The 27,589-nt window shown below is 45.0% G+C and overlaps 1 protein-coding gene across 1 annotated transcript; it reads left to right on the top strand.

Moving 5' to 3' along the window:
• Positions 1-194: 194 nt before the first annotated feature.
• Positions 195-27,455, top strand: P4HA3 (prolyl 4-hydroxylase subunit alpha 3). Its single transcript, XM_070943682.1, has 13 exons — positions 195-556; positions 3,678-3,820; positions 4,605-4,825; positions 6,121-6,270; positions 7,607-7,658; positions 11,761-11,933; positions 13,746-13,913; positions 16,739-16,803; positions 20,367-20,526; positions 22,185-22,247; positions 23,944-24,012; positions 25,898-25,994; positions 27,385-27,455. Exons 1-13 carry the CDS (start codon positions 195-197, stop codon positions 27,453-27,455), a joined length of 1,794 nt encoding a protein of 597 aa, XP_070799783.1.
• Positions 27,456-27,589: the final 134 nt, after the last annotated feature.

The following is a 27,589-nucleotide window of genomic DNA, read 5'->3' as shown; positions in this document are numbered from 1 at the left end:
AATCCTGGGGGTGATTTTATCCTGCCCCGTTTGGATGCTCTCACTTGTCCCGTTAACAGCTTGCTAGATTTACCCCCAAGGTTTGCATTCAGCTATGGGGTGCAGGAGCAACCTTGCCAAATGAAATGTCAGCGGGACCCCCGCCTCCTTTTGCATGAACCTGAACCTGGGGGAGGGTCTCAGGGGGCGCCCAAATGCGGCTGCTGTCCATCACGCCTCTGCAAAAGTCCTGCCGGCCCCTGACCTTCTCCCCCTGGCCGCCCTTCCTGCCGGATCCTATCCCGATCCAAGCGAGCCAATTTCTGCTCCCCCAGCCGGGCTCCGCCTCCTTCCCGGGCGGGCCGGGGGCGGCAGAAGGCGCGATGCTGCTGCGGGCGGCGGGGCTGGCGGGGCTGCTGCTGCTGCTGGCGGCGCTCGGCGGGCTGTGCGGGGCTCCGGGCGAGACCTTCAGCTCCATGCTCAGCATCCGCCGGGCGCTGGGCACGGAACGGGCGCTGCTGCGCCTCCTGCGCTCCTACCTGGAGGACGAGGCCAGCCGGCTGCGAGACCTGGACAGGTAAGGCGGGAGAGGAGGGGAGAGCCAGAGGGAGACCCTTCCCCTTCCTTCCTTCCTTCCTTCCTTCCTTCCTTCCTTCTCGTCTTTCTTTCTTTCTTTCTTTCTTTCTTTCTTTCTCTCTCTCTCTTTCTTTCTCTGTTTCCCTTCCTTCCTTCCTCCCTCCCTTCCCCTCTTCCTCTTTCTTTATCTCTCTCTCTTTCATTCTTTCTCTTTCCCCTTCCTTCCTTCCTTCCTTCCTTCCTTCCTTCCTTCCTTCCCATCTTTCTTTCTTTCTTTCTTTCTTTCTTTCTTTCTTTCTTTCTTTCTCTCTCTCTCTCTCTCTTTCTTTCTCTGTTTCCCTTCCTTCCTTCCTTCCTCCCTCCCTTCCCCTCTTCCTCTTTCTTTATCTCTCTCTCTTTCATTCTTTCTCTTTCCCCTTCCTTCCTTCCTTCCTCTCTTTCTTTCTCTCTCTCTCTCTTTCTTTCTCTGTTTCCCTTCCTTCCTTCCTCCCTCTCTTCCCCTCTTCCTCTTTCTTTATCTCTCTCTCTTTCATTCTTTCTCTTTCCCCTTCCTTCCTTCCTCCCTTCTTTCTTTCTCTCTCTCTCTCTCTTTTCTCTCTGTTCCCCTTCCTTCCTTTCTCCCTCTCTTCCCCTCTTCCTCTTTCTTTCTTTCTTTCTTTCTCTGTCTTTCATTCTTTCTCTGTTCTACTTCCTTCCTTCCTCCCTTCTTTCTTTCCTTCTTTCTTTCCTTCCTTCTTTCTTTCTTTTTTCATTCTCCATTCCCCTTCCATCCTCCCTTCCTCTATTCCTCCCTTCCCTCCACCTCCCTCCCTCAGTTCTTTCCTCCCCTTCCTTGTTTTCCCTTTTCCTTCCCTTCCCCTTCCTTCTTTTTCCCTTTCTCTTCCCCTTCCATTTTGTTCCCCCTTCCCTTCCATTCTCTCCTTCCTTCCTTCCATCCTTCTTCCTTCCTTCCTTCTTTCTTTTTTCATTCTCCATTCCCCTTCCATCCTCCCTTCCTCTATTCCTCCCTTCCTTCCCTCCACCTTCCTCCCTCGGTTCTTTCCTCCCCTTCCTTGTTTTCCCTTTTCCTTCTGTTCCCTTTCTTTCCTTCCCCTTCCTTCTTTCTCCCTTTCTCTTCCCCTTCCATTTTGTTCCCCCTTCCCTTCCATTCTTTTCTTCCGTCCTTCTTTCCTTCCTTCTTTCACTCCTGGCAAGTGAGTTGCACACCAAGTGCCAAGGAAAAGTTGCAGCTCGTGGGCTGGTCTCTCTCTCTCTCTCTCTCTCTCAAAAACTATCTGGTTTGGACCCCGATTGATCTCAAATCCAGTAACGCCTCTTTTTTGTCTATTTGGCGTTGTCTGTTAGATTTCAATACAGAGACTGGGATGCTGTTGGCATTCAGTTAAGTGGCCTCCAAAAGCAACAATGAGATCATTTAGTTTTGCTTTTGAGTTCCTCTGCCAAGTTCTCTTCTGCAGACCAAGTTCCCCAACTCTTAAGTGGTAAAAACGACCATTTTTTCCTTAACTTAATTTTCAGGGATTATTGCTTAGAAGGCTTAAGATTTAGAATAATTTATTGTCACTTTGAATGTTTACTAATCAGCATATATTAAAATGAAAGTTTGTTGCATGCACCTCTCAAAGAGTCATCGCCTCTAATATACTCCACATAAGATAAGATAAGATAAGATAAGATAAGAGAAGAGAAGAGAAGAGAAGAGAAGAGAAGAGAAGATAAGATAAGATAAGATAAGATAAGATAAGATAAGATAAGATATCCCCCAGAGATAAGGAGAATCCAAGACCTCAGTGCCTTCCGCTGTGCCCTTAAAACCCACTTTTTCCAGCAAGCCGGGCTGGCTTAGGAAGAAATTTTTTAAAAATTTTAAATGTTTAATTGGTTTGTGGTTTTTTTAAATTTTGGGCCAAATTTATATAGATTTTAATTGTTTTTAATATTTGTATTTCATGTTTTTAATTCTGGCTGTGCACCGCCCTGAGTCCTCAGGGAGAAGGGCGGTATATAAATTGAAAATAAAATAAAAAAAATAAAAATAAATAAAGATGACAAAAATAAATAAATAAACAAACAAATAAATAAATACAAGATTATGCATATACCCATATATATTATGTGACACAGAGAATCAACACAGTCTAATTCAGATGTATACATGTACATGGTGAGAAAAACGAATCTTGCAAGTTTACCGGACGGATGGCATAGGGGAACAAAGCTGTTCCAGAATCTGGAAGTCCTGCTAGAAATATTCCGAAACCTCCTCCCAGAGGGGAGCAACAGAAACAGACCGTGGGGTGGGTGGGTGGGGTCTCTAACAATGCTTTGAGCTCTAAGCACATAGCGCTTATAAGCAGCATCCTGAATGACGGGAAGCGAGCTTCCTATAATCTTCTCTGCTGCCCTCACCACTCTCTGTAGGGACTTTCTATCTGAGGGGCTGCGGCCACCAAACCAAACAGGGGATGCAGTTTGTTAAAACGGTCTCAATCGTGCCTCTGTAAAAAGTGGAAAGAGGTGCTCTCCTCACCCGACGCAGGAAATGCAGGCGCTGGTTTGCAAATCGCAGCCTAGGAAAGGGAGAAGGAGACGACGCCAGACGCTAGAATATTGCATCCAGTTTTGATTGCCACAATGTAAGATATTGATGCAGAAAAGAGCAACAAAGGTGATTAGGGGGCTGGAGGATAAAATATACGAAGGACGGTTGCAGGAATTGGGCGTCTCTAGTTTAATGAAATGGCAGAGTCTCCTGCTTTTTTTTTTGCTTTAATTTATATGCCGCCCTTCTCCGGAGACTCAGGGCGGCTTACAATGCGTTAAGCAATAGCCTTCATACTTTTGTATATTTTATACAAAGCTTATTGCCCCCACAATCCGGGTCCTCATTTTACCTACCTTAGAAAGGATGGAAGGCTGAGTCAACCTTGAGCCTGGTGAGATTCGAACTTGCAGTAATTGCAAGCAGCAGATGTTAATAACAGTGCTTTAGCCTGCTGCGCTACCAGGGCTCCTTGAGCAGGGGGTTGGACTAGAAGACCTCCAGGGTCCCTTCCAGCTCTATTCTGATTGATTAATAAATGATAAAATAGTAACAATAAAATGCCGTTTCTGTTTTCCAGGTTCTACCAGAAGATCCAGGTTTTGCATGAAGGATCGAGTGGCACCATGGCAAACCCGTTGATGGCGTTTGCCCTGATCAAGAGGTTGCAGTCCGATTGGAGGAACGTGGTTTACAGCATGGAAGGAAGCGAGAATATTCAAGGTGCGCCTTCCTCACAACTCTTTAATCTCAGGAGAGAGAAAGCTCATTTGAATGGGTCTCCAGGAGTACGGCCAAATAAAAGCCATCCTCGATTTACAACCGTTCATTTAGCGACCGTTTGAATGAATGGTTATAAATCGAGGACTGCTTTGGTCGTAGTTCTGTAGACCAACCCCATTGTGAGCAGCGTGGTGGTGAAGATGCCGGCCTCCTATTCGAAGGTTGAGAGTTCAATCCTAGGTAGCGGCAGGTATTTCTCTCCTGGGACGCAAAGAAAAAAAAATATATCTGCTGCTAACTCCGCATAGGCGTCAGGAAGGGCATCCAGCCAGTAAATGTTCAGTTCCATTCAATTGCCCTGACTCTATGCCAAATTAAGTAATAAAAAGGGAGTTTAGGGACTGTTTGAAATTACAACCACGCTGAAAAAAAGTTACTTAAACCCAGTCCTCAACCCACACTTATGACCGTTGTATGGACCATGCAGTCACTTAATCCAAATTCGGGTGCTTGGCAACCAGCAAGCATTTTCGACGGTTGTAATATCCCGGGGTCGCGTGATCACTATTTTTCACCTTCCCAGCTGGCTTCCGACTAGCAATTCAGTGAGAAAAGCTGGATTCGCTTAATGACCATGGCCAAAGAAGTTTTTAAGAAGAGACTGGACATCAGCTTGTCTGAAGCGGTATAGCGTCTCCTGCTTGACAAGGGGGTTGGACTGGATGACCTCCAAGCTCCCTTCCCACTCTGTTACTCTGTTGTCCCAACCCAACCTGTTTTTCAGCCCTGAAGGTCAGCTACCACCGCTTAGAAGACCATCTACCTCTCTTTGAAGACCTTGAAGGAGCTGCGCGGGCCCTCATGCGACTTCAGGATGTCTACGCTCTAAGCGTCAAAGAGTTGGCCGGAGGCCGATTTCGGACGACGAACGAGGCCCATCCTGATCTCTACCGTCCCAGCCGGGCCTTTGCCTTGTCTGCTGACGACTGTTTCCACATCGGGAAGGTGAGTCACTTGAAACCACGATGGCTAAGAAATAATTCCTCAGACAAGGAAATTCCCAACTGTTGGTTTCTCCCCTACCCACACACTGTTCTGCCCCAGCTACGGACCCCAAAGAACACAGCACACACAAAGTCTGTACAAAACTTAATTTACTAAAATAACTCAGTCTTTTTCAAAACAAAGGCTGTTAATCAACTTTCTTAACAGCCTACAAGAAACCAAAGATAAAGTAATCACAATCTTACTATGGGTGGCAAAAAGCCCAGAAGCAATTTGCAGAGAATCCAGACGCGAAGGAGAATGAACTAAAGTTGTTCCCTGCAAATTGCTTCAGTCGGCATTCCTCCTTAAATAGGCTAAGGGAGTGGCCAATTAGCCCCAAGCCTTACTCTCGAGGAGACCTTCTCCTGAGGAGCCATTCCTGCTTTTTGGCAGCTCTGCGCGCCCGTGCATCGAGAAGAGGTTCCTCCTCTTCCTCCTTTTCACTTAAGGGAGCTTCTGGAGGTTCTGAAGGCCCTGGCTGAATCCCCACCTCTGGCACCACATCTTCTCCAGCCTCCTCACTGTCCGACTCGAGTGCCAGCTGCACAGGCTGCACCACACCAGCCTCCTCGCTGTCTGAATCAGCTCCTAGCTGCACAGGCCACTGACGGGCCTCAACACACACTCACACACAAACACACTGGCCTTGTTTGTTAAAAGGGGACTTGGCAATACAGGTCGTCCTTGATGTACGACCACAATTGAGCCCCAAATTTCTGGGAGACGTTGGTTAAGTGACTTTCCCCCCCCGTTTTTACGACTTTCCTTGCCGCGGTTGGTAAGTGAATCACTGCAGTAGACGAGTCAGTCACCTGGTTGTTAAGCGAATGTGGGTCCTCCGTTGATTTTGCTTGTCAGCAGGTCGCAAAAGGAGATAATGTGACACACATACTCACTTCCCCGGGACACTGCGTCCGTCATTAAATAGGAACCAGTTGGCAAACGTCCGAATTTTGCTCACGTGACCAAAGTCTTAAGTGTGAAAAGCGGTCAGATAGATCACATTTTCCCGCGCCCTTGTAACTTTGAAAGGCCGCTAAATGAATTGCTGTAAGTGGAGGACTGGTGGCCGAGGTAGGTGGTCCTGCGGGCAATCTGGGCAAAGCTTTGGTGATGTCCAGCCCTTGAAGGAGGACCTCTGGGGTTCCAGGAAAGCCCAAACCTCAATCCAGGGATGATAAAGGCCACTCTCTGATCTCTGTTTCTGCAACCCGCGTGGATCGTGCATCTGATCTGCGCCGGTTTTCTTCCAGGTGGCTTACGATAAGGAGGATTACTACCACTCCATCCCGTGGATGGAGGAATCTGTCCGGCTCTTCCGGATCTCCTACGGCAACTGGAACACCGAAGACGAGGGAAGCCTGGAAGAGGCCCTGGATCATTTGGCCTTCTCCTACTTCATGGTGAGCCAGGCAGCTTCCGGGACTTTCCGCGGCTTATTCCAAAGGGCAGTTTGTTTCTTTAATTTTCTTTCTTTCTTTCTTTCTTTCTTTCTTTCTTTCTTTCTTTCTTTCTTTCTTTCTTTCTTTCTTTCTTTCTTTTCTTTCTTTCTTTCTTTTTCTTTCTTCCTCCCTCCCTTCCCTCTCTCCTCCTTTCCTTCCATCTCTCCTTCCTTCCATCTCTTTTTCCTTCCTTCCTTTCTTTCTCCCTTCCTCCCATCTCTATCCTTCCTTTCTCTCCTCCTCCCTCTTTCTTTCTTTCTTTCTTTCTTTCCTTTCTCCTTCCTCCCTCCATCCTGCCCTTCCATCCCTCTCATCCTTTCCTTCCATCTCTCCTTCCTTCCATCTCTCTCTCTCTTTCCTTCCTTTCTTTCTCCCTTCCTTCCATCTCTATCCTTCCTTTCTCTCTTCCTCCCTCTTTCTTTCTTTCCTTTCTCCTTCCTCCCTCCCTCCCACCCTTCCATCCCTCTCCTCCTTTTCTTCTCTCCTTCCTTCCATCTCTCTCTCTCTTTCCTTCCTTCCTTTCTTCCTCCCTTCCTTCCATCTCTATCCTTCCTTTCTCTTCCTCCCTTTCTTTCTTTCTTTCTCTTTCTTTTTCTTTCTTCATTCTATCTTTTTCTTTCTTTCCCTCCCTCCCTCCCTCCTTCATTCCTTTCTTTCTTTCTCTTTCTTTCTTTCTTTCTTTCTTTCTTTCTTTCTTTCTTTCTTTCTTTCCTTCCTTCCTTTCCTTTTCTTTTTCCCTTCCTTTCTTCTCCCCGTCCTCCATCCTTGCAGCCTCCAGCCAACCAGCTAAGCACCTGGAGGCAAAACCTTCATTTAATGGACTGTCTGAGAGAAGGAGTGTCCATTAAACCCAAATGTCCATTAAATCCGAATTAAATCATCTATATCTACATAATTACATCAATCATGTCAGGTGTCTGAAAAAATTGGATTTAGCACATTTTAGGGGGTGTTTGTCCACTAAAAGGAAATTCAATTAATGCAAACTTTATTGGTTTCTTCCCAAATCTATTAAATCAAGGTTTTACACTTTACTTTTTTAAAAGAATGAGTGGAGCATATCCTGAAACAGCCAAAGGTAATATTTTTATAAAACGTGTCCAATCTTGAGTTTGGGGTTGCTACAATGCTGTCTTTCACACGCAGCCTGAAGTTTTTAAACTTTTTAGACTGGAAGGGGTTGCTTCAAAATTTAAACTCCGGCTGCCTTTATTCCTATAAAATGTTAACTGTCCACTTCTTTTTTCTCTCTCTCTCTCTCTCCTCCTTTCCCCTTTGAAATCTTATTTTTTACAAGGCAGGAAACATTTCTCACGCCTTAAGGCTGTCCCAGGAATTTCTTCACTACGGTATGTGCTTCTTGGAAAAAAATATCCAGATTTATTTGGTCTGTCAGTGTAACACCACCACTTTCAAAGATTGTGTTCTTAATAAATTCCATCACATCTCCACTGTCAAAGAAATTTACCAGAAAAGGAGGCAACCATGAATTTAGCTTCCAAAATACCACAAAGATGAGAAAGAAAAAATTCACCCCTTCCTTTCCTGTATTCTCAGCAAATAGAACAGGCCTCCCATTGAAAAAGTGAATTATTTAGGGGAAAAAATACACTAGGTATTCCTCAACTTACGACTGGATACTTAATGACGGTTTCAAATTACGACGGGCCTCCCCAGATCTACTTACTACAGGAAGTTGTAAAGTTGTAAAGTCCTCGACATACAACTGTAATTGAGCCCAAAATTTTCTCTTGCTAAGCCAGACATGGTTAAGTTTCGCCCCATTTTATGACCTTTCGTGCCACCGCTGTGAATCATTGCATTTGTTAAGTGAGTAACACGGTTGTTAAGCGAATCTGGCTCCCCCGTGGACTCTGCCTGTCAGAAGGTCGCACAGGGACACTGCAACCGTCATAAATACGAATCAGCTGCCAAGCGTCCGGATTTTGATCACAGTGGTAAGTGTGAAAACGGTCATAAGTCACTTTTTTCCAACTTCGAGCGGTCACTGAACGAATGGTTGTAAGTCGAGGACCAGCTGTATAGGTCGTCCTCCACTTACGACTGGTTGCTTTGTGGTTATGACCATTTAAACCAGGGGTTCCCAATCTTTTCTATATCCCGCTCCCCTAGAACGCTTCTGATATATTCTCGCACCCCTTAAAAAAAAAAATAATAATTATAGGCATATAATTATGCATATACACTATAATTTTGAAACTTCTAAACCCAAGTTTTTCGCACCCCCAGGAATTTTGTCTCGCACCCCCAGACAATTGGGAACCCCTGATTTAAAGTTACAACAGACCTCTGTAGAGCTACTTACTACATGTTTCGAGTTATGACGGCGACACGCACAATTTTAGGTGATTGCATTTTGAGCTCTTGGCAATCAGCTCACCTTTACAATGGTTTGCACTATGATCTGTGTTGTTTTGTTTTTTGCTGTTTTCCATTAAAAAATATACATTAGAGAAAATGGACTCCCTTAACATCTGCTGGTTTTGCTGAAACAACTATGTTCATAACGTCGAATTCAGTCATGGGATGCCTCGACTTACGACCGCAACGGCTTAAAACCTTAACTGGTCATAAGTCAAGGACTATATGTCTAGCTTTCCTTTTGGGTAAAATATGATATATGCATCTATTTTATTTTATTTTTTTTTCAAAATTTATTTTTGGCAAATGTATGTGCCGTATAGATCTCCCAGTTCAGGCAGCTCTGAACTTTAGGGAATTAAGAGGAATATATTCAACCGCACAAGTTTTATTCTAAATTTGTTAATCGGGAAGCACTGCTGCTTCCTAAAAATTAGCCTAATCACGAGCGCTGTAGAATTAAATAATCTCAATTTATTTAGCATTGTCTGGATATGATTAAGACACCATCGGAAACAGCTTAGAAAGAGGCATTTAAAGGGTTCCTTAATTTTTTTTTTTTCCCCAAACTGGAAAGTGATACTTTGCACCATCCTGAATTTCAGACGCTGAGTTAGACGATCAGGAAAAGCAAAAACATTTTTCTAGCCAGCTGGCAATTCATCCTTTTGTTCGAGAAAAAGAATAAGAAACATGCAGGCATCCAGCAGGCTTTTTCAAACTGGGTTCTGCAGAATTTGACGGGATCCTTTGAGGTATTTAGGACCAAAAGGGGGGGTGGGAAATCACTGCGCTGGAGTATCCATGGCAGAAGTCTCCGCAGGTCAAAAAAGTCAAGATGGAGGCCAGAACGATTGAAACTCTGGCCAATTTTTTAAAAATTTGTGTAACTTTAAGCCCACTGTTACATCTGCAATCTTGATTTTTTTGGGGCCAAATCCTGAATTCCCCCCTGGCATTTTTCTCATAAAAATAGAATCCTGATTTGTTTGGCTAAGAAGAGATTGGACGCCGTTTGTCTGAAATGGACTAGGGTCTCCTGCTTGACCAGAGAGTTGGACTAGAAGACCTCCAAGGTCCCTTCCAACTCTGTTATTTATTGTTTTATTTATTGGTTCGATTTATATATGCTGCCCTTCTCCGGAGACTCAGGGCGGCTTACAATGCGTTAAGCAATAGCCTTCATACTTTTGTATATACCTGCTAAGTAGGGCTTTTTGGGCCCCCCTAAGCGGTGTTCTTTTTTATACAAAGTCATCTTATTGCCCCCACAATCTGGGTCCTCATTTTACCTACCTCGAAAGGATGGAAGGCTGAGTCAACCTTGAGCCTGGTGAGATTCGAACTCGCAGTAATTGCAGGCAGCTGGTGCTACTTAACAGCACTTTAATCCACTGCACCACCAAGGTTATTCTGTACAGCTAGTGCTTGATTTACAACCATTTGTTTCAAAGTTACAATGGCACTGAAAAAAAGTGACTTATGACCATTTTTCACACTTACGACCATTGCAGCATCCCCATGGTCACATGATCAAAATTCGGATGCTTGGCAATTGACTCATATTTATGACCGTCGCAGTGTCCCAGGCTCATGTGATCCCGTTTTGCGACCTTCTGACAAACAAAGTCAAGGAGGAAGCCAGATTCACTTAACAACCATGTTTCTAACTTAACAACTGCAGTGGTTCATTTAACGACTGTGTCCAGAAAGGTGATAAAACAGGGCACAACACACCGAACAACTGTCTCATTTAGCAATAGGAAACGTGTTGCTAAGTGAACAACTGCAGAGATTCATTTAACGACTGTGTCCAGAAAGGTTGTAAAACGGGGCACAACTCACCGAACAACTGTCTCATTTAGCAATAGGAAACGTGTTGCTAAGTGAACAACTGCAGAGATTCACTTAACGACTGTGTCCAAAAAGGTCGTAAAACGGGGCACAACTCACTGAACAACTGTCTCATTTAAGCAATAGGAATTTTGGGTTCCGTTGTGGTCCTAAGTCGAGGACTACCTGTGATTGGGAATTTCGTAATTTTGATTTTTCCGCGTTGGAAATATTGCTTCTGAATTTCCAGTTGACTTTTTCTACTGAACAAGAAGCGGAGGAAACTTTGGGGACAAAACCGAAGTAGTCCTTTTTTTCTGAAAGTCGAAGCAGAAATAAATTACAAACACAAGTTTCCCGCTCCTGCCAATTTTCTATGGGTAGAATTTTGCCTCTTGATTAATGGTTCCATTTTTTTTAAAAGAATACGAAGTTCCAGAGCTAAAAAAAAAAAAATTAAAACCCTCTGCCGGATAATGTCCCAAAGATGCTTTTTCAGGAGGCAACTGGACCAGGGATGGGTTCTAAATTTTTTTACTACTGGTTCTGTGGGTGTGGCTTATTTTGTGGGCGTGGCTTGGTGGGAGTAATGTGACTGGGTGGGCGTAGCCAGTTTTTTTTTTTTTCTTAACTTTTAAAAGCATTATTTCTACAACCTTAAGAGGTTGCAGAAAAAAAATGCTTTTAAAAGCCTCTGACGATCAGGCCACTCAGCTGGGATCATCAGAGGCTTTTAAAGGCATTTTTAAAACCACCTCTTCAGCCGAAGAGGTTGTAGAAAAAATACTTTTTAAAAGTATTTTTTAAAATACTTTTTTAAAAGCCTCTGACGATCCCTGCTGAGCCGCGCGATCATCAGAGGCTTTTTTTTTTTTTACTTTTAAAAGCATTTTTTTCAGCCGAAGAGGTTGTAGAAAAAATGCTTTTAAAAGTTTTTTAAAAAAAAAAAGCCTCTGATGAGGTGGGCGGGGTAAGCGAGTGGCGACTGGTCCGGGGGCGTGGCCAGCCAATGTTACTACCGGTTCTCCGAACTACTACAAATTTTTACTACCGGTTCTTACGAACCGGTGCGAACCGGGAGCAACCCACCACTGAACTGGACTTCCTTGTTTTGAAGATGTTTTGCCCCATTGCTTTTAGGGGCGAAGGACAAGGAGGGAAGAGGGGGCTGGGTGGGAAACCATCTTCTATCCTGGTTTGAGGATAGTTGGGACAGAGGATTCCTCTCTTCCCCAGATCCGGGCAACGAGCGGATGGCCAGGAACGTCCTGAAGTACGAGAAGCTTTTGAGGGAGAGTCAGGAGGAGGAGGAGGAGGGCAAAGGAAGAATCACGGTGCAGAGGCCCAACGTGACCCACCTGGAGACGCGAGATGCGTATGAGGAGCTCTGCCAGAGGCTGGGGTCTCAGGTGGGCGAGAGACAAAAGGAGGAGGAGGGGGGGGGGGGTTTGCAAGGAAGAAGGACCACACCACGATGGGCTCCTGCCTGGCTGCAGGGCCCTCGAATGGAGGGAGACCTATTCACTCTGTTTGCTTATTTTATTTTTTATTTATCAAATTTATATATACAGTCTCGGCCGGATATGTGTATATAAATATATATAATTTGCCTTTTCCAGGGAAATTCCCATTTTCCATGCAACTCTGCTTCCACTTTGTTCTTACAATCACAAGCCTATAAGGTAGACTGCTCTGAAGGAGGAGGTCTCTTCCTTGGCAGAGAGTTGAACTTATTTTCTCTTTCTTTCTTTCTTTCTCTCTTCCTCTCTTCCTTCCTTCCTTCCTTTCCTTCCTTTCTCCTTCCTTCCTCACTCACTTTCATCCCTCTCTCCTCCTTCCTTCCATCTCTTTCCTTCCTTCCTTCCTCCTTCCACTCTCCATCCCTTCCTTCCTTCTCTCCTTCTTTTGTCCTCCCTCTCTTCCTTCCTTTCTTCCTCTCTCCCTCCATCCCTCCCTCCCTTTTTCTTTCTTTTTTCTTTCTGACCTTCCTTCCTTTCTTTCCTTCCACCCTTCATCCCTCCCTTCCTTCCTTCTCGCCTTCCTCCCATCCCCTCCCTTCCTTCCTTCCATCTCCCCCCTCCTCCCTCCCTCCCTCCCTTTCTTTCTTTCTTTCTTTCTTTCTTTCTTTCTTTCTTTCTTTCTTCTTTCTTTCTTTCTTTCTTTCTTTCTTTCTTTCTTTCTTTCTTTCTTTCTTTCTTTCTTCTTTTCCTTCTCTTCCCCTCTCACTGATAACGCTGGACCTTAAAGTCTTAAACATGGGTCTCCCACCTCCAACAGCTTCCCCATTCCGATTTCCTTACTGTTCGCTTCTACCAGATCCCAATTTGTTTCTAACATGTTTTCTAGTCCTCATGAATCTCCCAACAGTTCCAATTGGCTTGCCCAGTAACATTAACCTGGAAATAGAGATTCCAAGAACCTGGGAAGGGCATTTTTAGCAGAAGACGGCCTCTTTTCCCCCAGCCAAGGTGTAACTCCCCCAAACGCCCCCAAATGCAGCCCAAGGCAGTCTAGTGCCCCAGACAAATAAATAATCCAGCGGAGTCCCCAGGGAGGTTTATTAAAGGCAAGTTGAAATTGAAGTCAGCTAGTCCTCATGTTGCCAAGGTTGAGAAACACTGCATTAGACATGTCCTTACCGGTGGTTTACTACCGGTTTGCTAGCCGCACATGTGCCAAACACGCGCTGCACACATGGACATACACTGCACACCAAAGGAAGGCTTGGGAAGGTAAGTGGAACAGCGGGGGGGGGGGGGTGAGTGATCAGCTGTGTCGTGCGTGGGAACCTTTTAAAAAACTTTTTAAAAGTATTTTTTACTACTGGCTCAGGCGAATAGGTAGTAAAAAATGCTTTAACGAAGTATTTTTAAAAAAGTTCCGACGATCAGCTGAGCGACGTGTGATCATCGGAACTTTTTTTTTTTTTTACTTTTTAAAGCATTTTTAACTACCAGTTCTGGAAAACCGGTAGTAAATAAATGCTAAAAAAGTAAACAAAAAACACAAAACTTCCGATGATCTCACGTCGTGGGAACTTTTTTTTTTTACATTTTTTATTACCGGTTCCGGCGAACCGGCCCAAACCGGTAGCATTTCACCCCAGGTCTTTACCTTACAGCGAGAAGGGTGGCAAACGAATTTAATTAATCAATAAATCGTGATACATTTTACAAAATGCTGCTTTGCAAAACGTTCACGTTCTTCTGGTCTTCTTCCAGCCAGCCCACCGTGGTCTCTCCTGCTCCTACGAGACCAACCGGAGCCCTTGGCTGACCCTGCAGCCGCTGAAAAAGGAGATTTTGCACCCGCAGCCTGAGCTGGCTTTGTACCACGACTTTGTCAGCCCCTCCGAGGCGGAGAAGATCAAGGCGCTAGCGGCTCCGGGCGTAAGTGACGATGGCGGGCTGGGTGCCTCAGTGGGCTGGTCTCCTGCCTTTCTCCTGCTGCAAAGAGACAGGGAGTTCTCGACCTACGACAGCTCATTTAGTGACCGTTCAAAGTTACAATGGCACTGAAAAATGGGACTTATGACCATTTTTCATAGTTACGACCTTTGCAGCATCCTCATGGACATCAAAATTCAAATGCTCGGCAACTGTTCATACTTATGATGGTTGCAGACAAGCAAAGTCCACGGGGAAAGCCGGATTCACTTAACAACCAGGTTGCTAACTGATCGACAGCGGTGATTCGTTTAAACAACTGTGGCCAGAAGAGTCGTAAAATGGGGCAAAACTCACTTGTAACAAATGTCTCACTTGACAACAGAAATTTTGGGCTCGATTGTGGTCGTAAATCGAGGACTACCTGTAGTTCATTTAGTGACTGTTCAAAGTTACAGCGGCACTGAAAAATGTGACTTATGACCGTTTTACACATTTGTGACCGTGGCAGAATCCCCATAATCACATGATCGATTCAGATGCGTGGCAACCGTCTCGTATTTATGACGGTGGCACTGTCCTGGGATCCTAGGGTCACTTTTTGTGACGTTCTGGCAAGCAAAGTCAGTGGGGTAGCCAGATTCACTTAATAATAATCCTGTTACTGACTTAACTGCCGTGATTCGCTTAATAACGGTGCAAAAACATCATCAATGTTTTAATGTTTTTTATTTATTTATTTATTTATTTTTGAATTTGTATACCGCCCTTCTCCCTGAGGACTCAGGGCGGTGAACAGCCAGATAAAAACATCAGATACAAATATTAAAACACATTTAAAAATATATATAGATTTGGCCCCATTAATTAAAATGATAAGCAAAACAAAACAATTAAAAAACCCTTAAAAAGAAATTAAGCCAGCCCGGCTTGTTGAAAAAAGAAAGTTTTAAGGGCACGGCGGAAGGCACTGAGGTCTTGGATTCTCCTTATCTCTGGAGGCAACTGATTCCAGAGGGTAGGTGCCCCCACAGAGAAGGCCCTCCCCCTGGGGGTCACCAGCCTGCATTGTTTGGCTGATGGCACCCCGAGGAGGCCCTCTCTGTGGGAGCGCACGGGTCGGTGGGAGGTCGTCGGTGGCAGTAGACGGTCTCGAAGATAGCTAGGCCCTATGCCATGGAGCGCTTTAAAGGCGATAACCAACACCTTGAAGCGCACCCGGAAGACCACCGGGAGCCAGTGCAGTTCGCGCAGGAGCGGTGCTACATGGGAGCGCCAGGCTGCTCCCGTCACTACCCGCGCTGCTGCGTTCTGGACCAGTTGGAGCCTCCGGGTGCTCCTCAAGGGGAGCCCCACGTAGAGAGCATTGCAGTAATCAAGGCGAGAGGTTACGAGGGCATGAGTGACTGTGCACAAGGAATCCCGATCAAGAAAGGGCCGCAACTGGCGAATCAGGCGAACCTGACAAAAGGTCCCCCTGGTTACAGCTGTCAGATGTTCCTCCAGGGACAGCTGCGTATCCAGGAGGACTCCCAGATTGCGAGCCCTCTCAGTGGGGGCCAACGACTCGCCCCCAATAGTCAGTGATGGAGTCAACTGACTATATCGGGATGCCGGGAGCCACAGCCACTCAGTCTTGGAAGGGTTGAGCCTGAGCCTGTTCCTCCCCATCCAGATCCGTACAGCCTCCAGGCACTGGGACATCACTTAAAGGGCATCGTTGGGGTGGCCTGGGGTGGAGATGTACAGCTGAGTATCATCAGCGTACTGATGGTATCTCACCCCAAAGCCACGGATGATCCGTTTTTAATTTTAAAATGTTTTTTATAATGATTTTAAATGCATTGTGAGCCGCCCTGAGTCTTCGGAGAGGGGTGGCATACAAATTGAATTAATAAATAAGTAATAAATAAAATGGGACAAAAACTGACTGTCTTGTGTAGCAACATAAATAACGGGCTCAATTGTGGTCATAAATCAAGGATTACAGTACAGTTAATCTTAATTCTGGATCCTGTCAGTTCCTCTTTTTTGTGAATCGGTCACATTCTTCTTGTTCATTTTTCTAAAACTCATTAAACAGGAGAAGGTATTTTTACCTCAGGGTTTACTCGTCTAAGAGATATACGCGTTTTGATGCCTATTTCTTCAATATTTTGGATAGTTTCTCTTTTTTTTGCCCCATTTTATGCATTTTCTTAGTTTAATACCTCTTCTCGTTGCTGCAAATCTTGAAGCAGTTTCCATGCAATCCTTAAAATATAAATAGTAGTTTAAAGCATTAGAGAAATTTCAAAAGATTGGGAGAAGGGAAGAAAAACAGAAAGGAATAAATAAAATCAACAAAAAAAAAACAGAAAGAAAGAAACCATGTAAGTTGTGTTATAGTCCTCAACTTTCAACCACAATGGAGGCCAAATGTTCAGTTGCTAGGCGAGACAGTTGTTAAGTGAGTTTTGCCCCATCTTATGACCTTTCCGGCCACAGTTGTTAAGTGAATCACTGCAATCGTTCAGTTAGGAACACCGTTGTTAAGTGAATCTAGCTTCCCCATTGACTTGGCTAGTCAGAAGGTCGCAGAAGGGGATCACGTGACCGTGGGACACTGCGACTGTCATAAGTACGAGTCAGTTGTAGAGCATCTGAATTTTGATCACGTGTCCACAGGGAGGCTGCAACGGTCGTAAGGGTGAAAAACAGTCATAAGATCCTTTTTCTCAGTGACGTTGCGACTTCGAATGGTCACTAAATGGACTCTCCCTTCTCCTCTCCTCTATTTTCCTCTCTTTTTCTCTCTCCTTCATCCCTCTTTCTCCGTTTTCCTCCAGTTGCAGAGATCAGTGGTGGCTTCAGGAGAGAAACAGGAACAAGCAGACTATCGGATCAGTCAGAGGTAAGAGGGGTGGACTTCAACTCCCAGAATTCCCCAGCCAGTAATTTCTTCTCCTTTTCCTTCTTCTCCTTCCCTTTCCTCCCGATCTTCCTTTCTCCTTTCCTTCTCTTCCTTCCTTCCTTTCTTTTTTCTTTCTTCCTTCTCCTTCCCTCTTCTCTCCTCTCCCCTTCCCTCCTCTCATCGCTTCCTTCCTTCATTCGTTCCTTCCTTCCTCTCATCCCTTCTTTCCTTCCATATTTCCTTCCTCTCTCTCTCCTCCTTCTCCTTTTCCTATTTTTATTCATTTATTCATTAAATATATTGTATATGCCACCCATTTCACTCTTGAACAACAGTGGACAACTTTCTTCCTTCCTTCCTTCCTTCCTTCCTTCCTTCCTTCCTTCCTTCCTTCCTTCCTTCCTTCTTTCTTTTCTTCCTTCCTTCCTCCCTCTCTCCTCCTTCTCTTTCTCCTTTTCCTAATTTTATTCATTTATTTATTAAATATATTGTATATGCCACCCATTTCACTCTTGTACAACAGTGGACATCTTAAAATCTTCTTCCTTCCTTCCTTCCTTCCTTCCTTCCTTCCTTCCTTCCTTCCTTCCTTCCTTCCTTCTTTCTTTTCTTCCTTCCTTCCTCTCTCTCTCCTCCTTCTCTTTCTCCTTTTCCTATTTTTATTCATTTATTCATTAAATATATTGTATATGCTACCCATTTCACTCTTGTACAACAGTGGACAGCTTACAATCTTTTCCTTCCTTCCTTCCTTCCTTCCTTCCTTCCTTCCTTCCTTCCTTCCTTCCTTCCTTCCTTCCTTCCTCCCTCCCTCCCTCCCTCCCTCCCCCCTCCTTCTCTTTCTCCTTTTCCTATTTTTATTTGTTTATTTATTAAATATATTGTATATGCCAGCCATTTCACTCTTGTACAACAGTGGACAGCTTACAATCTTTTCCTCCCTCCCTCCCTCCCTCCCTTCCTTCCTTCCTTTCTTCCTTTCTTTCTTTTCTTCCTTCCTTCCTTTCTTTTCTTCCTTCCTTCCTCACTCCCTCCTTCCTTCCTTCCTCCCTCTCTCCTCCTTCTCTTTCTCCTTTTCCTATTTTTATTTGTTTATTTATTAAATATATTGTATATGCCACCCATTTCACTCTTGTACAACAGTGGACAGCTTAAAATCTTTTCCTCCCTCCCTCCCTCCCTCCCTTCCTTCCTTCCTTCCTTCCTTCCTTCCTTCCTCCCTTTTTCCTTCCTTCCTTCCTTTCTTTTCTTCCTTCCTTCCTCACTCCCTCCTTCCTTCCTTCCTTCCTCCCTCTCTCCTCCTTCTCTTTCTCCTTTTCCTATTTTTATTCGTTTATTTATTGAATATTCTGTGTATGCCACTCATCTCCCTGTCCTAAGACAGTGGACAGCTTAGACTCTCCTTCTCCTTCTTCTTCAGTTCCCCTGCTGCCTTTGGAAAGGACCCACCCCAGCCCCTCCTGGACATTCTCCATCCATTCTTTCAAAATCTGGCATTTTTCTTCCAGCGCCTCTTTTTTCCTTTCGTGCCCTGAGATGCAGAGAAGGGGGCTGTTGGATTTGTCCCCCATGATTCCCCCCCCCCTCCGAGAGACCCTTTCCTTGATGTTTTCCTGCTTTGCCCAAATATTTTCACGGAGGTGAAACGTTCATCATTTCTGAATTACCTTCCATGAGTGTCTCCTTTACAAACTACGCCTGGTTTTTCTTCTCTATGCCTCTTTCTCCAGAGAGGGATGAATTTACAACCACCATTAATCATTTCCCGTGAAGGTCTGTCTGGGAGGAAGGGAAATGACTTCAGACGGTCTCTTGAAATGCCAAGAAAGAGAGAGAGAATATATATATACATCTCAAGTTGCTATGCCTGCACAGTCTAATATGTTTCATGATCTCACTGCTGAATTTTGCAGCCTGCAGAGGGGAAAAAAACCTTAAGCACTTCTCCAGCTACGGAAAGAAAAGAGCAGTTAACTCTTCTCTCTCTCTCACTTCTGAGGCTCTGTAGAAAACAGATCTAGCCTGGATCTAGGCAGATCTCAGATCAGAATCGGTCCAGTTGGAGTCTTTTCAATACTGATTAGCAATGTTTCTGGGAATGGCTCCTAGGTGGGAAGTTTGGTATTGGATGCTTTCAGATAATCCCTTTTTTATTTAAAAAACTGCTTTTTCTGCATCCTGGGAACTTCCTCCTCCTCCTCTTTCTTCTTTCTTCTTTCTCTTACTTTTTGCTTTTTGTCGTTTTCTTCCCTCCTCCTCCTCCTCTTCCTCTTCCTCCCATTCTCTTTCTCCTCCACTCTGTAAACCCTCCTCCCTTCTAGCACCGATGCTGTTACCTAGTTGGGTCATGAAACGCCTGCAAGAAAACAAGGAAGCTCAGAGAGCAGCAAGGGCCCACACAGTCCTCCTCCTCTTCTTCTTCCTCCTCCTCCTCCCTTTTTCCTCCACAAACCCCACTCCCTTCTAGCACTGATAATGTTCCCTACTTGGGTCATGAAATGTCTGCAAGAAAATAACAGAGAGCACCAAGGACCCCACTGTTATGGAATGAAAGACTGAAAAACATTCCTGGGTCAACCAGATACAGTTTATTGCACAGGTTCAGAGCCAGATTTGTACCTGAAATTCTGAACCCCGAAAAGCTTTGACACAACTGCTTATATATGTTTCCAAGACAAAGCGTTTGGTGAGCACATGCATTTTTCCATATATGATTAACATACACTTGTTATATGATAATTGACACTTTCTAATTACTAAACCATTATTTTCTAGTTTATAAGATTATCTTTAGCTAGACAACCTTCCTTAGTTCTGTAATTACTAATACGGGAGATTTATTGCTGTCCTTAGGTAATAAGTAACTCTTTGTAACATACATGTCCTTATGTCTTTGACAGTGAGGCCCCTCAGATGTTTTCCATATGGCTGTCCTTCCGTGACAGCTAGGCCTCATCAGAAGATATATTACCAATAATGGGATTTAGCTGATTTTTAATATAATCTCCAAACAAGCACATTTCTCCCTTATAATAATGTGAATAGAGAGGGTCCTCTAGTGTTCATGTAACTGACCCTGTATGATTCCTACTTTATTCACATTACCACAGTTCTCCTCCTCCTCCCCTTCCTCCTCCCCTTCCTCCTCCTCCTCCTCCTCCTCCTCCATAAACCCCACTCCCTTCTAGCACTGATGATATTACCGAGTTGGGTCATGAAATGTCTCCGAGAAAACCGCCAAGCTCAGAGAGCACCAAAAAGTCCACCGTCCACCTCTTCTTCCTCCTCCTCCTCTCCCCTACTTTGATTAGAGTTATGGATTACATCAGAATAGCAGAATAACAGAACAACAGAGTTGGAAGGGGCCTTGGAGGTCATCTAGTCTAGCCCCCTCCTCAAGCAGGAGACCCGGCCTATACCATTCCTGACCAATGACTGTCCAGTCTCTTTTTGAAAACCTCCAGCACCCACAATTTCTGGTGGCAGGCCGTTCCAAAGTCATTGAATTGTTCTTTGGTGGAACCCATTTTTTTGGGCTGCAGCTATTTCTGGATCTTTTTCAGTGCTTGGCTGAAGGACAGCCTGGATCCCGTGATCGGGGCATTGGGTCGACGGGCTGCGGCCTTAACGGGATTGAATATCCGGCACCCTTACGCAGAATACCTCCAGGTGGTCAACTACGGGTTGGGAGGCCACTACGAGCCCCACTTTGACCACGCGACGGTGAGTAAACCTGTTGAGTAAACCTGTTGCACATGACCACAGCTTTTCCATCTTCAGGGGAAAAATTAGATTCATTTATAACCAAAGATTTTCCCGAAAGGAAAGAACAAAAAGGAAGGTCAGCGGGCTGTAAAAAAGAGAAAGATATCAGAAAGGATGCTAACGCACCAGCCTAGGGGTTTAATGGCACTAGGCTACAAAACCAGGAGACAGTGAGTTCTAGTCCTGCCTTAGACACAAAATCTGGTTGGGTGACTTTGGACCAATCACCAGGAGACAGTGAGTTCTAGTCCCGCCTTACACAAACTTTGGGTGGGTGACTTTGAGCCAATAACCAGGAGATGGTGTGTTCTAGTCCCGCCTTAGGCACAAAATCTGGCTAGGTGACTTTGGGCCAATCACCAGGAGACGGTGAGTTCTAGTCCCACCTTAGACACAAAATTTGGATGGGTGACTTTGGGCCAATCACCAGGAGACAGTGAGTTCTAGACCTGCCTTAGACACAAAATTTGGGTGGGTGACTTTGAGCCAATAACCAGGAGACTGTGAGTTCTAGTCCCGCCTTAGGCACAAAATTTGGGTGGGTGACTTTGAGCCAATAACCAGGAGATAGTGAGTTCTAGTCCCTCCTTAGGCATAAAATTTGGGTGGGTGACTTTGAGCCAATAACCAGGAGACAGTGAGTTCTAGTCCCGCCTTGGACACAAAATTTGGGTGGGTGACTTTGAGCCAATAACCAGGAGACTGTGAGTTCTAGTCCCGCCTTAGACACAAAATTTGGGTGGGTGACTTTGAGCCAATAACCAGAAGACAGTGAGTTCTAGTCCCGCCTTAGGCACAAAATTTGGGTGGGTGACTTTGAGCCAATAACCAGGAGATAGTGAGTTCTAGTCCCTCCTTAGGCATAAAATCTGGCTGGGTGACTTTGGGCCAATAACCAGGAGACAATGAGTTCTAGTCCCGCCTTAGGCACAAAATTTGGGTGGGTGACTTTGAGCCAATAACCAGAAGACTGTGAGTTCTAGTCCCGCCTTAGGCACAAAATTTGGGTGGGTGACTTTGGGCCAATCACCAGGAGACGGTGAGTTCTAGTCCCGCCTTAGGCACAAAATTTGGGTGGGTGACTTTGAGCCAATCACCAGGAGACGGTGAGTTCTAGTCCCGCCTTACACAAAATTTGGGTGGGTGACTTTGAGCCAATCACCAGGAGACGGTGAGTTCTAGTCCCGCCTTAGGCACAAAATCTGGCTGGGTGACTTTGAGCCAATCACCAGGAGACGGTGAGTTCTAGACCTGCCTTAGGCACAAAATCTGGCTGGGTGACTTTGAGCCAATCACCAGGAGACGGTGAGTTCTAGTCCCGCCTTAGGCACAAAATTTGGGTGGGTGACATTGGGCCAGTCCCTCTCTCTCAACCCAACCCACCTCACAAGGTCGTTGTGGGGAAAAGAGGAGGAGGAGGAGGGGGTATTATGTATGTTCGTCACCTTGTTTATAAAAAATAATAAAAGTGGAGAAAAAAAATTATAAGGCTACGTTGAGAATCCTCCCACGTACGCAAACGATACAGGCATTGTAAACCCCCTTGGCTTATCTTGCCACAAGCTGCTCTCAATCAAAAAAAAAAATCTCATTTTTCCCCCCCACTTCTGATCCAGTCGAGAAAAAGCCCCTTGTATCGGATGAAATCCGGAAATCGAATAGCTACGTTGATGATCTATGTGAGTTTTCAGTCTCTTTTTCTTCCCTTCTTTCTCGGACATCCATGGCAGAATTGTTTTACTTACACCGAAACTGCTTCTTATCTTGTATATAAAGTATTTTTCTCACACGAGCTACACGTTTATCTCCTTCCCTGTGTGTTTCTGCTCTGCTCGTTGCACAAGCAACAAATACTTTTTACACACACCCTAACAAGGGGCGCTAGGAATTGTGGGTGCTCCATCACTGGAGGCTTTCAATAAAAATGGGGCAACCATTTGTCTGATGTCCTATACCTATACCATTGAGCAGGGGGTTGGACTAGAAGACCTCCAGGGTCCCTTCCAGCCAGGGGTGAAAGGCTACCAGTGTGAAGTTTCCGAAAGATGCCCTAATTAATGCATGAGCCACAAGCCAAACTTCAAAAGAAATACAGTCATTTATTAGGAGCTCCATTTCGGCAATATTCGGATGCAGTTAGAACCATCCCACGTTGTTGTAGCCCGTACGCGGCCTGTGCAGCTGGCACTCGAGTCGGACAGTGAGGAGGCTGGAAAAGATGTGGTGCCAGAGGCCGGGATTCAGCCAGGCCCTTCAGAACCTCCAGAAGCTCCCATAAGTGAAGAGGACGAAGAGGAGGAGCCTCTTCTCGATGCACGGGCGCGCAGAGCTGCCAAAAGGCAGGAGTGGCTCCTCAGGAGGAGGTCTCCTCGAGAGTAAGGCTTGGGGCTAATTGGCCACTCCCTTAGCCTATTTAAGGAAGGACGCCAACAGAAGCAATTTGCAAGAAACAACTTCATTCATATTCCTTCGCGTCTTGATTCCAGAAACGTTTGATTTGGCTCTTGTTTCTCTCCTCAGTTTTCCTGCAAATTGCTTCTGGGCATTCTGCCAATCACAGTAAGATTACGGTTATCTGAAATACTATGCCTCAGAATTGAGTTATTATTCTTTGGATTCTTGTCGGCTGTTAATAAAGTTAAATTAACAGCCCTTGTTCAGAAAAGACTGAATTTGTATTCGAATAACTACTAAGAAAGCTCATTAGTAGTCGTTAATTAGTAAACTAAGGTTTGTACAGACTTTGCTGCGTTCTTTGGGGTCCGTAGCTGGGGCAGAACACACGTAGATTTACGTTCCCCTATGACCCTGTCTCTCCCCTCCTCCCTGGCCATGTTATAAATCGCTTTCTCCCATTAACCACTTTGGCTGGCTGTGAAACCCAAAACTCTCCTACTGATTGCAGTAGAAAGGCATCTGTGGAATGTAGTTTCAGTTAGGGAAATCAATCAGCTCCATCAGTTCTCCCTCCCTCCTGCTCATGGCAACTTGAAAGCTTTGTAAATTGACAACCAGTTCGCTCCGGTTTCGGGCGAACCGGAAGTGATAAAAACTACCGGTTCGGCCGAACTGATAGTAAAAAAAAAAGCTACCGGTTCCTCTGAACCGGTATTTCCAATGATCAGCTGTGCTGCACGGTTCAGCTTAGGAAATCCTGCTTTCTAGCAAAGCTAAATCGCGCGCCACAGCTGATCCCGCTTTGCTGTTCTACTTACCTTCCCAAGCCTCCTTTTGGCATGTACTGCATATGTGTGCGCGCGCACACGCGCGGCCAGCAAACTGGTAGCAAACCGGTTTGGATTTCACCACTGCTTCCAGCCCTAGGACTCTATGATTCTCCGTTCCATTCTTTCTTCTTGCCTCTTTTTTGCTTAGCTGAGTTCGGTAGACGCTGGCGGATCTACGGCCTTTATTTACGCAAACCTGAGCGTGCCGGTTATCAAGGTGAGCCCCTTCCAGTTTGCAATTCCCCTCCCAGCTGGTTTTCTTTTCACTGGTCAAATCCTGACTTTGTCCTCCTCTTCCTCTTTGGAATAGCCACCCATCCCAAAAAAAATATTGCAAAAATCAAAGGATGGCCAAGGCTTTTAATGTTATTCTGGCCTTCCTAAATACAGGAGAAAGAATGCTGGAATTAAGATCAGCCCCAAACTGTTTTTGCGTTATGAGCGTCATTGAGCCTGCAGTTATGGTTGCGACGGTCATTAAGTGGGTCTGATTTTACAACCTGTTTTGTGGTGGTGGTTTTATTCACTCATGCATTCATCCATTCCCTCACTCGTTTATTTACTTATGCATTCATTCACACATTCATTAATTCATTCATTCATCCATTCCCTTTCATTCCGTCACTCATTCATCCATTCCCTCATTCATTCCCTCAGTTTCTCATTCCTTCATCCAGTCACTCAGTCATTCACCCATCCCCTCATTCATTCATTCCCTCATTCACTCATCCATTCACTCACTTGCTCATTCATTTACTTATGCATTCATTCACACATTCATTCACTCATTCATTTACTCATTCATTCATGCATTCCCTCACTCATTCCCTCATCCATCCATCCATCCATCCATTCATTCCCTCATTTATCCATTTACTCATTCATCCACCCACCCATACATCCAGCCATTCACTCATTCCTTCATTCATCCATTTACTCAACCATTCATCCATTCACTCATTCATCCATTTACTCATTCATTCATTCATCCATTCCCACTCTCATTTCCTCATTCGTCTATTTACTCATTCATTCATTATTCATTTCCTCACTCATTTCCTCATTCGTCCATTCACTCATTTATTCATTCCCTCATTCACCCATTTACTCATTCATTCATTATTCATTCATTCCCTCACTCATTCCCTCATTCATCCATTTACTCATTCACCCACCCACACATCCAGCCATTCACTCATTCCTTCATTCATCCATTTACTCATCCATTCATCCATTCACTCATTCATCCATTTACTCATTCATTCATTCATCCATTCCCTCACTCATTTCCTCATTCGTCTATTTACTCATTCATTCATTATTCATTTCCTCATTCGTCCATTCACTCATTTATTCATTCCCTCATTCACCCATTTACTCATTCATTCATTATTCATTCATTCCCTCACTCATTCCCTCATTCATCTATTTACTCATTCACCCACCCACCCACACATCCAGCCATTCACTCATTCCTTCATTCATCCATTTACTCATCCATTCATCCATTCACTCATTCATCCATTTCCTCATTCATTCATTCATTCATCCATTCCCTCACTCATTTCCTCATTTGTCTATTTACTCATTCATTCATTATTCATTTCCTCACTCATTTCCTCATTCGTCCATTCACTCATTTATTCATTCCCTCATTCATCCATTTACTCATTCATTCATTCATTCATTCATTCATTATTCCTTCATTCCCTCACTCATTTCCTCATTCATCCATTTACTCATTCACCCACCCAGCCAGCCAGCCAGCCAGCCATTCACTCATTCCTTCATTCATCCATTCACTCATTCATCCATTTCCTCATTCATTCATCCATTCACTCGCTCATTTTCTCATTCATCCATTTCCTCATTCATTCATTCATTCATTCATTCATTCATTCATTCATTCATTCCCTCATTCATCCATTTACTCATTCATCCATCCATTCATCCATTCACACATTCCTTGAATGTTTATGCCATCCGTCTCCCCTGTGAGCCTTCTCGTCTTTTCCGCCCGCCCCCTTCCCCCTCTCTGGGCCGGGGGCCATTTCCGTGTGGACCCCCCCTCTCTAACACCTTCCCTTCTGACCTCTTCCAAGAACGCCGCTCTCTTCTGGTGGAACCTGCGGAGGAACGGGCAGGGAGACGAGGCCACTCTGCACGCCGGCTGCCCGGTCCTTGCTGGAGACAAGTGGGGTAAGCAAGTGGGGTCCCCCCCTGCCCCCCACCCCCAAGATCTGTCTTTGTGCATCTACAGAGAAGCCACGGCTGAGGCCAGAACCTCCTAAGGTCTGACACCATGCAATGCTTCGCTGCGGGGGTTGGGGGGTCCCCCCAATAAAGCTATCCCACTATTTCATTTTCATTTATTTATGCTGCAAAGTTTATATTCAGGTGGTCCTCGATTTACAACCATTGGTTTAATGACTGTTCGAAAGTTACACTGGCACTGAAAAAAAAAAGACGACCATTTTTCACCCTTATGACCGTTGCAGCATCCTTATGGTCAGGTGATGTAAATTCAGGTTCCTCCCAGTTCCGCCCGGTTCCGCCAAGTTGGTAGCGGTGACAATATGACGTCACCGAACCGGTTCTACAGCTGATCAGTGTTAAAATAAAACAAATGAGTAGACCGGTGCCTGCAAAAATACATGAATAGACCACTGCCTGCAAAAATACATGAGTAGACCAGTGCCTGCAAAAATACATGAGTAGACCAGTGCCTGCAAAAATAAATGGGTAGACCGGTGCTTGCAAAAATACATGAGTAGATCAGTGCTTGCAAAAATACATGAGTAGACCAGTGCCTGCAAAAATAAATGGGTAGACCGGTGCCTGCAAAAATAAATGGGTAGATCAGTGCCTGCAAAAATACATGAGTAGACCAGTGCCTGCAAAAATACATGAGTAGACCAGTGCCTGCAAAAATAAATGGGTAGACCGGTGCCTGCAAAAATACATGAGTAGATCAGTGCTTGCAAAAATACATGAGTAGATCAGTGCCTGCAAAAATAAATGAGTAGACTGGTGCCTGCAAAAATACATGAGTAGACCAGTGCCTGCAAAAATACATGAGTAGACTGGTACAGCTCTGCAAGCAGTTAAAAGCCTGGTAGACCAGTACCTCTGCTAACTCCTAAATAATTGTCACCTGACCATCAAGCCATGCCCACAAAATAAGCCACGCCCACAGAACCGGTAGTAAAAAAATTTAGAACCCACCCCTGATTCAGACACTTGGCAACTGACTCCTATTTATGACCTTCCCGGGGTCGTGTCATCCCCTTTTGCGACCAGCAAAGTAAATGGGGAAGCCAGATTCACTTAACAACCGTGTTACTCACTTAACAACTTCAGCGATTCCCTTAACAACTGTGGCAAGAAAGGTCGTAAAACAGGGCAAAACTCCACTGAGCTCCGTTAGCAGTGTAAATTTGGGGCTCTATTGTGGTTCGTAAGTCGAGGACTACCTGTTATAATGATGTAAATTATACCTGGTGTAAATTATAACGATGGCACCTTTGCCAATGGGCGCAAGGAACCCACGGCCACCTCCTGATCCTTCCTACGCCTCCTTTCTCCGCAGTGGCCAACAAGTGGTTCCACGAACACGGGCAGGAATTCCACAGGCCGTGCGGCACCAACCCGGAAGAATAGCGACCCCTAAGGGGGCTCTGCGGGACGTGACAACGAAGAGGATGCATCTTGCAGCTGGGCCGGGGGTGTGCAAAGAAAATGCAAATACCTTCCTCCCCCTGCAGAAGCCTCGACACAGAGACTGTTAGAGCACC

The sequence above is a fragment of the Pituophis catenifer genome, unplaced genomic scaffold (assembly GCF_029215685.1).
Source record: "Pituophis catenifer annectens isolate HBS135680 unplaced genomic scaffold, rPitCat1.0.hap2 SCAF_4, whole genome shotgun sequence".
In the NCBI taxonomy this organism is placed as follows: domain Eukaryota; kingdom Metazoa; phylum Chordata; class Lepidosauria; order Squamata; family Colubridae; genus Pituophis; species Pituophis catenifer.
This window is presented reverse-complemented; position numbering and strand designations above follow the sequence as displayed.

Bases quoted from the DNA above. Each gene is read 5' to 3' on its own strand.
- P4HA3 (XM_070943682.1), top strand. From the start codon at position 195: ATGCGGCTGCTGTCCATCACGCCTCTGCAAAAGTCCTGCCGGCCCCTG. The intron at 7,659-11,760 runs GTATGTGCTTCT...TCTCTTCCCCAG, and splicing joins CCAGGAATTTCTTCACTACG to ATCCGGGCAACGAGCGGATG. The intron at 25,995-27,384 runs GTAAGCAAGTGG...CTTTCTCCGCAG, and splicing joins CCTTGCTGGAGACAAGTGGG to TGGCCAACAAGTGGTTCCAC.